The 12,823-nt window shown below is 39.3% G+C and overlaps 1 protein-coding gene across 9 annotated transcripts in view; it reads right to left on the bottom strand.

The window, feature by feature from the left end:
- The window catches only part of EZH2 (enhancer of zeste 2 polycomb repressive complex 2 subunit), an 85,225-nt gene that overhangs the window by 3,034 nt on the left and 69,368 nt on the right, over window positions 1-12,823 (bottom strand). For 8 of the 9 annotated variants that reach the window (XM_073332770.1, XM_078851684.1, XM_073332775.1 and 5 more), the window contains 6 exons: window positions 12,441-12,535; window positions 6,633-6,673; window positions 4,885-5,010; window positions 3,448-3,626; window positions 2,590-2,685; window positions 120-201 (listed from right to left, as the gene is read on the bottom strand). In XM_073332770.1, the coding sequence (XP_073188871.1) occupies window positions 120-201; window positions 2,590-2,685; window positions 3,448-3,626; window positions 4,885-5,010; window positions 6,633-6,673; window positions 12,441-12,535 (619 nt within the window). Of the gene's footprint in view, window positions 1-119; window positions 202-768; window positions 999-2,589; window positions 2,686-3,447; window positions 3,627-4,884; window positions 5,011-6,632; window positions 6,674-12,440; window positions 12,536-12,823 lie in introns of those variants that run through there. The other variant, XR_013635370.1, reaches the window with a different exon arrangement.

Genomic DNA, 12,823 nt, shown 5'->3' with positions numbered 1-12,823 from the left:
CTGGACATAGAAGTGAACACTGGCAGAATTTAGGTGCCTCCAGGGTTAGGTGGCAGCTAAATGGAGGTTTTGAAAAATCTTAGTTGTGTCAATTAAAATCAATAGCTAAACATACGTACCGTTATTCAAATTGAATAGAAAGCTGCACATGTACTTGTCATATACCTTCCCTCTTCTGTCTGCCTCATCCTGAGAAATAATCTGAAAGAAATATTGCTTATAAAAAAGGCCATTTATTTTTCAGCTGGTAATGGAAATAGCCTACAGCCTCAAGCATGTCCGTCTCTCATGCCTACTCAGACTATATGTCAAAGTTGCTCCACATCTAAAGCCCATCATAACTGGAATCCTAACTTTTCAAAGACTTATTCCATTCTGGAATGAAGTTTATACTGCAAGTGGAATTAAGACAGAGAAAACTTTAACGCTACAGCTCAGGCTGACAAGTGGTCTTAGATTATGCTGTTCTGTGGGTGGATGCAAAGACAATGACTGCAAGACTAAAAAGTCTATAGCTGTCATCTTGGAGACATTTCCAATTCAGCATACGAAGTTACACTAACTAGGGCTCTCTCTTATTTAGTAACCCAAAACAGCACTATCAGCTCAGCCTAGAAGGGAGACATATTTTGTTTTTCTGTTTCTCTAAAGATATATAAACTTTAAATATTTTTTTAATTTAACAGTTTTCAATTCAACCCATTTAAAATTAATTTTAAAATAGATAAATCATTTAAATTAAATACATAAAATAATATTAAGTAGTACATGTTTGCAGCCACATTTTAAGAAAGGTCAAATCACTGATCTGGTAGAAGTCACTCGCTAAGCATCTGGAACCAATTTGTTGAAATGCTAAACCAGCTTTTAACATCAATAGCCTCTTCTGCAGGTTCAGAGAGAATATTTTCTTTGTTTCAGTTTATTCAACTAGTTCAGTTCAATTACTAGTTCATTCACAGTTGAAAAAGCAGGAAAGCTTGTTTTCCTTTTCCAATCTATAAATAAAAACTAGGTGTGAGAGGATGAGATCTACTAGTTCTGAAATCTTGAAGGTCATGGTGATCAGAAACAATCAGTACAATTTACTAACAGATAATTACTTCCTTTAATAAATCAGTTTTAACTACAAAACATGTTTTGATAAACCTTTTTTCCCTCTTATATATCCAGCCCACTTAAGGTAGTTTTATTTAATTTTAAAAAAATTTAAAGCTGTTGTGCATTTTCAATCAAATCTGAAAATAGAGCTTGATACAAAAGTTAATTATCTAGTAAAGAAGAAAGCATCTTCACCATTTTCTAAAAAGAAACATTAAAAATCTAAATGTAAGTTAAGCTATATATCTGCTTAAATAAATGTGTACAGCTATATGTATTCTCCTGGTTAGCAAAAGGAAGCACCAAATTTAGTGTAAAGACTACTTAGTTGCAAATCAACATGTTTAACAGTTACTAACCAATAAGGATCAACCTTTCAATTGCAAAAAAAAAAATGTACAAATGCACAACATGATTTAATCATACTGTGATTGAAAATGACAATTTAAATCAAAGCAACTTAAATCAACTCACTCTGTGCAGGACACTCACTTCTGGGCCTTAGCTCTCCCTTTCACACAGCCTGATATCAGCATTTGGGGCGGTTAGAGGGCAGTGTTGCCTACTGAATCTTGGCAGTGTCTTATGCTGGCAGTCAAATAATTTTGCCGGAAGCTCCAGATTTATTTTAACTGGGACTGCTCTTTAGAGCAGTGTTTCTCAAACTGTGGGTTGGGATCCCAAAGTGGGTCATGACTGTTCTACCAGGGTCATCAGGGCTGGCATTAGACCTTGTGGGGTCTGGGGCTGAAGCCCAAGTCCAAGGGCTCCAGTCCTAGGTGGCAGGGCTCAAGTTACAGGCCCCCTGCCAGGGGCTGAAGCCCTTGGGCTTTGGTCCCCCCACCCAGGGTGGCAGGGCTCTGGTGGGCTCAGGCTTCAGGTCCCCCCTCCTTGGGTCATGTAGTAATTTTTGTTGTCAGAAGCAGGTCCCCGTGCAATGAAGTTGAGAAGCCCTGCTTTAGATCCATCCTCTCTTCCAGCCTCATCCTCACAGGCACCCAAAAGTCATGAAAAATCTTGCCAGTGGAAAAATGTCAGTATCAACCATGGATTCAGCTATGTATACTAGATGCTAGGGAAGCTTTTATTCTTTTGGCAATGCCAAGACCTTGAAACCTGCTGTGAATTATTGTATAACATTCCTTTATTCTGCAAAAGGGTACTAAATCTACAAACAAGCTAGTTCCCAAGCCTGGAGACATTTAACTAGTTTTGCTTTATAATTAGTCAAGGTCACAAACTGATACATCACTGAAGAAAGTGACCTTGATTATTTTAGTGAGACATCTATTTTTAAAAAACAAATGTCTTATGCATACAGCTGTAACGATTAAAACATACATTTGAAGCAGTGGTTTTCAACCTGTGATCCTTGGACTATTTCTAAGATTTCCTAAGATGTCCGCACCTCCAGTCAAAATTTTTTAGGGGTCTGCAAATGGAAAAAGGTTGAAAACCACTGACTTGAAAGGTACTATCTTTCCTTACCTCACCACAGTACTCAGAGATGAATTCATTCTTCTGTACGGGGTCTTTGATGAAAATTCCCCAGCCCGCCACATCTGAAGGTGCCAACAGCAAATGCTAGAGAAGGGGAGAAACAAGAAACATATCATCTGACTTGAGTTTTCTGGAATGTTTAAATGATAAACATACACAGTTGCTAACATTTGGGAAGGGGGGTCGGGGGGAGGAGAGAGAAGGTGCACATAAAGGAGACCAGATACAGTGCTAATGAAAAAACATTCCAGGGTAGAAGTGGCCACGGAGTAGAAATTGTTTGGTTATAAATCCAAGTAACAAGACACATGCTTAACTGTATCTGTCTATACTAAAGGCCTCCAGATCAGAATATTAAAAAAAACTTGGTAAATTAAGAGATTTTTAAAACTGCAAAAGTCTGCTTGTAAAAGTGCAATATTTACCACTTTAATATTAATCTGATTATGGAAACAATGAACTAGTGCTTTAAAATACTATTTTTTTCAACCTACAAGAAGTGATGCTCAGCTTCAGTTTACATATGTTGCACACAAGTTAGTACTGAAGAAAACAGTAGATGTTCCATTCCATAGTGGCACAAGTTGCATAAGGAGCTGTACAAAGATGAGTAAAGTAGCACATAACTCAGAATGGCAAAGTAGGTGGAAACCATTTTCCCTTTCAGACTAGTCTCTCTCTTTTTGTTGGCCAGAAAAACCACAGCAGAGTCCAAACTCCAGTGCACTTGGGATTTTTTGGCATGAAAACAATATTAGGCACCCTCCTCATTGTACACATGAAGTAAAAAGGCAAAAACAGTGGAGCTGGGAGGACGTGTATGTGGAGAAAGGTAAGCATATACACCTTTTTGGATCCCCTCTGAATGCTGCAGTTCTTGCAAGACACATTTTTGCTGTCCCAGTGATCGGCTGCTCCACATGTTAGACAGAGGTCTGGATCACATTCACGTACAGCCAGATAGCATGGACACTGCTTAGTGTTGCACTGTGCTTTGCAGCGGCATCCAGGAAACCTGTTTTGGCCTTTAATGAGGAAGGAAAGATAAATAAGTAAACATGAAAAAAAGGATCACAGTTCATGTCCTAGAGTTTAGCAAAAATACATTGATTCCTTGCTCCAGATGTCTCATTTCTCCAATACTTAAGGTTAATACAAAGTGAACAGGGTCAGGCAGGGTATGTCTTCGCAGCCTGCAGCTGTGAGCCTCCCAGCCAGGATGACAGACTCAGACTGGTACTCTAAAAATAGCTATGTAGGCAGCACTTTGACATTGCAGCTTGGGCTCTGAAGCCTAGGGAGAGGGTGGGCTTCACAGCCTGAGCTCCAGCCCAAGCTGCAACCTCCAAGCACTGTCTATATAGCTATTTTTGGAGCACCAACCTTGAGCCAGTTGACCTAGGCCAGGAGGCTTATTACCATGGGCTGAGGAGACATACCCTAAGGATGTTTTCTCTGCAATGTTCTACTGAATGAAGCAGTGTTCACCATATGCACCAGTTTTGAAACTCTTCCTTTAAACAGAGGCATGGTAAGTTTCTTTATACAGGCCTTATATGCAAGAATAATCAACTCACTGCTCCTTAATGCCCCAGTCCTGCATTCATTTAAAGATGTTTCACTATGAGCATGCAGTCTCATTAAAAATTGCACCTTAAGTATGTATTTCAAAGATATTTAGATGTTGATCTACTTGGCGGTGTTAATGCTTAACTTATTTAGAGATTTCTGTATCTTTAGAAATTCTGAAAAGAACCAGGAAGCCAGCATACGGGTGCGTGTATGCCCTTGTTTCTTACCCTAGAAATATCAGTAAGGCAAAGTGTGTTTTTTTCTGGTTTTGTTGGAGGACCACTTGGAGGCAGAGTATTTATTGTGAGCGTTTAACTCCCTACTTGAATGGGTGAGGGTGCTGAATTTATAATAAAGACTCTATTCAAAGTGTAATTAGCCATTAAAATTAAACAGGTGTTAACAAAACCAAAGAGATGTAAACAGACTAACTAAAAAGCACTTTCACTCCTTACTTGTAATGTCATCATTTATGCTTCTGGTCACCTAGACATAACCTGAAATAATCATTTTTAAAAAGCGGGAGGGTGGCCCCTCTCTGAAAACTTTCCAGGACTTTTCAATGTCAAAAAACAGGAAAAAATAGCACCAGCCCATGTTTTTCCCCTTTGTGGGCCTTTTATTTAATACCAGCACTAAATTTGTGTCTACAAATGAAACCAGTCTATGAAAAAAGACACTCAATTGTAGACACCTTCCAAAATTACTTACATTCTGAGCTGCACTGACAAAACTTCTCACAAAAGTTCTGAGCAATTACACAAGGACATGAGCTGTCACAAGGCTGACGAGGATGATCACATGGCTGGTAGTTGTAAACATGATTAGAGGACCCATCTGAATAAAAATAGTAATAATTTGAAAAGATTAAGCATGAGAGAACGGTAAATTTGGTAACCAAAAATCTCAAATAGGAAGTCCCCTCTTAAAATTCACTTCAACAAAAGAGGCCTATCAAACCTACTCTTCTCAAAGTATTAATAATAACTAAACAAAAAGCTGAGGCATTAACAAGATGCATGTTAACTTAATTACCGAGTTGCTTGCTTGCTGTTGCACCTCACTCCTCATATTACTAATCTGTAGTGTATTTAGAACCTAAGAGCTCGTTTACAGTGGGAAGGGACTAGCAGAACTATAGCGGTATAATATTACTAGCATCGGCATCGACTGCATGGGTGCTCCAGGGCTGGAGCAACCACAGAAAAAAATTAGCAGCTGTTTAGCACCCACCAGCAGCCAAGCTTCTCTTCCTCCCCCCGACTCCTGCCTACCTGCAGCCCACCACTGATCAACTCTTCCCCCTCTCTCCCAGTGCCTCCTGCATGCCTTCATGGAACAGCTGTTGAGCAGCATGCCTGAGGCATTGGGAGGGACGGGGAGGAGCCAGGACAGGGCACGCTCAGGGGTGGAGCCTTGGGGAAGAAGTGGAGTGCAGGCAGGGCCAGGGGTGGACCAGGGGGTGAAAAGATGGGGCCTGAGGTGGAGCAGGGGTTGAGCACCCCCAAGGAAAATTAGAAGCCAGCACCTGTGAATACTATAGCTCTGTATGTGGACAATCTAGACCAGCAGACATGCTGGCTGCTGCTTCCCGCAGCTCCCATTGGCCACTGGGAGCAAACCGCAGCCACTGGGAGCTGCAAGCAGCTGTGCAAATGTAAGCAAACTGTTTGGCAGCCCACCAGCAGATTACCCTGACGGGCCATGTGCAGCCCACAGGCTGACCCCACTGTTCTAGACTACAGTCACTTTTATTCCACAAGAGAAATTATACTGCTTAGCAATACCCATACAATTATACCGCTATATTTCTGCTAGTCAATTTCCCTGTGATGATAAACCTTAAGCTCTGAAGGCAGGAATCTTGTCTTTCGCTTTATCTGTAGAGCAGCTAGTAGACTTTGGGTGCTATATAAATTAGTATCTGCCTTCAATCCACTAGCACTTATGCTGGTTTAGGTGAATTTTATAATGTTGCATCTGTTTCAGTTAACAACCAAGCAGCAATTAACTAATTAATGAAAATAAAAACTAAAAATCCACCTCTGAACTGAAGATTATTCTTTAATCAAAGTCTCTCCCATCCCCACAAATTTCCAGAGCATCTTTTAAAATAAAGAACAAAACAAAACCCCCACACAAATGCAGCTCATCACAATAAGAGTTGTGCTGTGTTATTTGCACTATAACAAGGCCTACCTAAAGTGTTATGAATTTATTGCCTCCTTCCTGTTTAGTTTTATTTTCTTTTAAAATATGCAAAGCTTTTTCTGAACAGCTGCATAAACAATGTGGAATATCCTCTGTCCCTGCTATATCAGTAATGTATGGTTACTATTCTTCAGTCTCCTTATGACGCCTGACTCCCCATAAAAAGTATAAAAGGCCTAACGTCATTCAGAAAACATTAGTAGGATCTTAAAAATTCAGGACATAAAGTTGAATGGAAAGATGCTAACCCTTTTTCAGCTGTATCTTTCTGCAATGAGCAGCCCACAACCTGCAAAAACACAAAACAAACACAAGAAGGTTGACAGGAACTCCTCCTGTACTGGGCTGGAGAATGTAGCTGCAGTTCTAGCACCTACAAAATCACTTTTAACTGGGAAAGTCTTCTGTAACAAGAATTCCTAAATCTTCTACAGGAGATCCTCCACACTAGTCCAGTTTACTGCTAACATCTGGCGACATCAACGTGCTGAGGCGATTTACAATCTACTAAAAATGATGTAGAAACTAGTGTTTTTAATTTAGCTTTAAAGCTGTAATTCCAATATATAGTTTCTTTAGCAGTTAAAACTAATTGAATTACCAAGTTTCACCAAAACAAAGTTAAAACAATTGCAGCCAGGATTCCCTAAATTTATATTCCCAAGGAGTTAATTCATATGTTTAAATACCAACATTAAATTTCTATTGTTTGTGAATATGGGACAGATTGTCAATTTGCTTCTGTACAGAGCTCCATTTCTAGAGAGAGTTCATTATTGTAACTGGTACAGTAATTGTAACAGTAATGCAGAGTGTTGTGTGTAGTGAGAAATTCTCATGGTAGATTCAAATGTTTAGGGAACAGAACCATGAATCTGCATTTCTTTCCAATGACTACGAACACCCAGAAGTTCTTCTTTCAAACATTAGGTACATTTAATACCTGTTAACTTCTTTTCTACACAGCATTACGTCAATCTGGATTCTGATGGATTACTGTTATTTCCTCCTGTGCACCCAACATCTTTAACCAAACATAACACGATTCTCCACACAGCTAGCTTACATTAAATATATGTTAACCTGTTCTGCATCCAAATAAGTAGACTCTTGTCAAGGTAACTATGAGACTCAGAGTTCATGCTCTTAATTTCTTCGGATTTATAAGTTTTCTTCAAAAAAAACGCTATACAAAACAGATTTAATTCCTTTTCAAGGTGGGTCACTCCAAGTGGGTATAATATTAAAGTAAAAGGATATAAACAGGTAAAAATTCCTATTTCTGCACTGTATTACTTCAATTAAGAGATACAGAACCTCTCTAGAAATCTGCTTCCCAACTACTTGAAGGGAGAAATAAGATTTCAAGTCAGAAAATTTAATATACCTCACATGATTAAGTTACATTCGCCAAACACTCCAGACTAGTTAAAAGTAGAAAAGACTACATAGCTGAACAATACTTCCTCCACAGAAGCTTTCCTTCCTTTGCCCCAAGATAATAATATGGATTCATAGTATGCCAAATTCCCTACGGTGATAGAAGCTTTTCATAGATAAGACTCTTGAATGAACAACTTAAATCAGACCTTTGATAATTATGAAGTGTCTATGAATTAAGTACCTCTCCAATTCTAACAAAGTAATATACTAATGTCCTGCAAAGGTTTATGGTGTGCCATCTCCTTTCTAAGGGTGGATTCATACAAAATTTGGCAAGGAGACTGGATTAAAATGAAAGACTAATACTGTGGCCAAGATCAGAACCAAAATAACTTTACATGGTAAAAAATCAGATATGGAAGTTGTGATGAATTATGCCAGCTCACTGACTCTTCTGGAGGAGACTAGGGCCACTTAAACAGTACTTTGAGAGTAAAGGATTAAAGGTATATTGTGAATTAAAGATGACATTAGGGACCAAGTGAATGCTTCAACATGGGCCAACTGGGATAACTAGAGGTCTGACTAGTGCTCTTCGATACTGGTGATGGGTGGCAACATAAATGCTAAGATTAGCATGGTGGCTTTCAGAAACTGAATGACTAAGAGGTGGAAGGTTGCCTGGAAGCACTATACCTTTCCTTTAATGGCCTCAACAAGTGACATACTGGGGATAGGAGAAGTGGTGGGGTTGAGAGATTTCTCACAAGTAATTCTATTTGTTATCTCTTCTCCCATCCTACTCAGCAAAACAAGACAATGTTGTAATTTCAACTACTAGGAAGCGAAGAGGCAAAAGTGCCAACTGGGAGATTTCCACAGCAAAGTAGTAGTAGGATAGTATAAAATAGAGGAACTTCAAGTGATCTTTCCCAAGGGATGTGGCGTGGGATGGAATAAATACTGGACCATGACAAACAATTACTAGTGAGTAATTTCCCCTTACTGTACATGCCACTTCTCCCATTCTCCCCAGTAATAGTCAGGAGGTATTGCAAACATCAAGCCAGATGAGGTAGGTTTACCAAGAAGTGGTACTTGGAGAATCTTCCAGGCAAGAGCAATTTCACTATATAAATACATGTTGGAAGGTGAGAAAGCATTCACAAGTGTTGTTCCTAAATCCAGGTATCAGGAACAATAGGCTGATCAACAAAGTGGGAGTCAACTGATCTCTGCACCTGGTTCCTGCCTGCCTGTGCATTTAATAACTGAATGCTTCTGGCTTATGTTCACTTCTGATTACTGAAATTGTCCATCAAATATGTTGACTGTTCTGGCTAAAAATCCAGAAGATGCGGACGTCAACCGGATAGCAGCTATAGACATTTCTGGAGAAACTTCTAAAAATCTGTTCCTAGTAAAGGCATGAGGACAACACTGAATCTGTCTCTTGAGTTTAGAAATGAAAATTCAACTGATATATGTGGTTAGATCTGTTGGAAAAGCAGGTTTTTGCTTTTCTGCTTTTGTTCTCATTAGATTCCTTTAAAGATGCCATGTCGAGGCTCGCTGTAAAAATGCAGCCTTTTGGAAGGGAATGGAAGTCATTTGGGTCAAGACATCAGCCACACTGCTTGCCAGGCCATAATGATATTTAAGATGCCTTTGGCCAAGATCCTCAGTATCCTGGGCAGAATAATATAGAAAAACTATAGCTAGATGCTGTGAAGAACCAATCCCTGAAGAATGAGGACAGAAAGAAGAATTCAAATGAAATCTGACTAGAAATCATCAAGGATATTTCTTCACTTAAGTGTAGTCAAAGAAATCAAGTCAAGTCCTGTTTAATGAGGGAAAACAACGGATTACAGCTGATCATTATTGATCCAATGAGATCAGAGGGAGACTGATGATGATTTCATTCATATCAGCTACATATGGATGAAAGCACATCAGAATGAATGACTAAAGTACAAATTTCTTCTCCTCTCAGTATATGGTTAAATTCTTCTGAGTTGGTGGAACTGTTGCTCTTTATTCAAGTTGTTAAACTGGTTGTCTCTTATACAGAGCTGTCTTCTCAGTTTAATTTGGAAGAATAGCAGAGATGGTACATAAAAAGACACCTCAAGACCACTGAAGTTATTAGGCTCCTACAACACAGGTGTAAAAAAGAAAGTTGTCCTTTCTTTTTTAGCACAGCATTATCAGGCATCTAAAAGACTTTGGCATAGTAAGGAGAGAGGGAAACTGCTCTAAGCAATGAGCAGGCTGTATTTCTTACTAGGCTTTCCATTCTTTGAGCAGACTGGCATGCTAAGATGGTATGGGAACCCGATGCTGCAGGAGGTTAAGTTTGGTAGTACTGATGTGGAGTAAACAGTAGCAGTTTGGCTTGCAAGACAGCTTCAGCATGTTGGTAGAGAGGCAACCCAGACTGAACAGAAACCTTAATGAAAAAGTGCTACCAAGTCAGGTAGGAAAGATGTTACAAAAGCCCTTAACTGAGCCTGCTGCTGCTTTTTCTCCTCTACGAATGGAGTTCTTCAGAAGGATGATGCCTGTGAATGTAGGAAGCCACTATGAATTGTTTTTCAGGCGCTCTCCTGTCTTCTGGCAGAAAGAAACTGGAACGTGCAGCAGGCTCTGGAGAGCCTGCAATGGAAGCCATGTCCCAAAATTAGGTGAGTTAGAGATAGGTTGTTCAACACAATTTAAGCAGTCTGGCTCCAGTACAGTAGATTCAGACTGGAAACAACATAAAGAACACTTTCTACCTCTTCATTATGAGTGTTTCAGCCACTTGTAAACCTCTAGCCGCATCTCTCCCAAGAAGGTAGAGAAACAAGAAAATCGTCATGAATAAGTGTTGACAATATTGTTTTGTTTTACTCAAGAGGTTTCTTACGTAGGAGGAAAAGTAACCCATTAGTCTTTGAGCTGACAGTAAAATGCAAAATCCTTTTCCCACAGTACAGTGAAGAATCCAGTGAGATGTTGTAAAAGCATTATAGACACCCTGAAATTACCTATCACTGACACATTGGCAACCAGTCAGAAAGAACACATTGGTGTATAGCACTTCCCCACCCAATGAACCAGAACAGAGAAAACCAGAATTCAAAGCTAACAACATACCAAGACAGAGCTGCCAACAGTCCAAGTTTGGCTGGACAATTTCAGATTTTGAAAATCTTCCCACCAAATGCCTCAGGACAGTTGATAGCGATGAAGCACAGGGAGCAACAGTACTATTATGATCTGAACAAAGCAGGACCTCTTCGAGCTGCTCACTGACCCCCTTTTCTACCCTGGTTTGATTGTCTCTCTACACTAGAAGCAGTCAGCTCATTTTATTGCTGTCAAAGCTTCTGTACTAAGATCAATGGAAGGCTCTCTTTGAGCAAGAAGACTATGAAACAGGTAGACAGGAATCAGGAAAGTAATAGGGATTAATTGCTAGAAAAAGTAGGGGGAGGGGAGAAACAGGCAGCCAGTTGGGAAAAATAGAAAGAAAAAGTTTTCCAAAGATCTCTTGGCTGCTGGGGGTTTGCGCTTCCTTTTTTCCTCTCACCCTTCCAGGAATACAAACATTCACCAGAATGCACACAGAATTGTCCCATGCGTGGGTTTCTGTTGGACCCCAGATTTTTAGTTAAGAAATTGTTCCTATCAAAAGTGTTCATACGTTACAAAGTAGATAGACAAGAAACAGTGATTTTCCAGCATATTACAAGTTATTGCTTGTTTGAAGCATTACATTTTACCCTATGAACAAAATCTGCATACTAATTTGCAGAGTATCTTCTATTCACTACTACTGATTCAGACTATTATTGGGAAATGATATATTATAGTCACATAACTTCATTACTGATGTGTTATTTCTAAAAAAAGCCCTCAAGGAATCAATAACTTTTTTTTGTAATGTTGCCAAAAAAATCTACTAAGTGGTAATATCTCCTTTTGCTTCTTTTTTTTTTTAATTCAACAAAACCTAACCTATCCTACATTAATGTGAATTTTTGAATAGTATAACATTGTTTGGAATAACATGAATCTAACCCTAACTTGAATTTACTTGTTGCAATAAGCCTATAAGCACCTGTGAAGAACCTGACTATTTATAAAGGAGGAACAGTTTTGGGTTTGTTTGTTTTTTTAAAAGAAGTGCTGTTTAAGACCAAAATATTTGAGAAATTGGACGATTTTGTTTCATTGATGTTCTTTGAATGCAAAGAAATAAGGAGAAGAAACAAGCAGCCTTTTCTTTCAAAGACCTTACTTGTGTACTGCTGGTTCAATAAGTCTCCTTTGGCAGTGGTTCTCAACCAGGGGCCCAGGGCCCGCTGGGGAGCAGGTTTCAGGGGGTTCGCCAAGCAGGGCTGGCATTAGACTTGCTGGGTCCCAGGGCAGAAAGCCGAGCCCCACAGCTGAAGCTGAAGCCTGAGCAACTTAGCTTCATGGGGGCCCAGGCAGTTGTCCTGCTTGCTACCCCTTAACACTGGCCCTGGCTTTTATATGCAGAAAAACAGATGTGGCACAAGTGGCCCGTGGAGTTCTTATAGCGTATTGGTGGGTTGGGGGGACCTCAGAAAGAAAAACGGTTGAGAACCCCGTCCTATGGGTTATCATGTTTAGCTTCTAAGGTTATTTAGTAACAGATTTACCTGTGCTTCCTCTTCTTCTTTCTTGGAGGAGTATCAACATCTTCAGCAGGAACTGGAGCAATAATACTAGATTCTTTTACTCTAAACTCATACACCTAGCAAGAGATACCATAACATATATCTCACTTATAGAAAATGAAGCTTTCTATTATTTTAGAATGATTTCCTCCAACACCTTACAAATTATAACAAGCCACAAAATGTATTCCCTTTATAGATATATCTCTTATTTGATCTTATTTGATCTTAAATGATCAAATAAAAATAGCTGTGTATTTTAAACTGTATGATACATTGAAATCACTAAAATTCATGGTACACATTATAAAAATCAGAGAGGACAGCATTCTCAGGAAAACCACGTTAGTTAATAAATGCTTTTA

This window comes from Lepidochelys kempii, chromosome 2 (assembly GCF_965140285.1).
Source record: "Lepidochelys kempii isolate rLepKem1 chromosome 2, rLepKem1.hap1, whole genome shotgun sequence".
NCBI classification, from domain to species: Eukaryota; Metazoa; Chordata; order Testudines; family Cheloniidae; genus Lepidochelys; species Lepidochelys kempii.
This window is presented reverse-complemented; position numbering and strand designations above follow the sequence as displayed.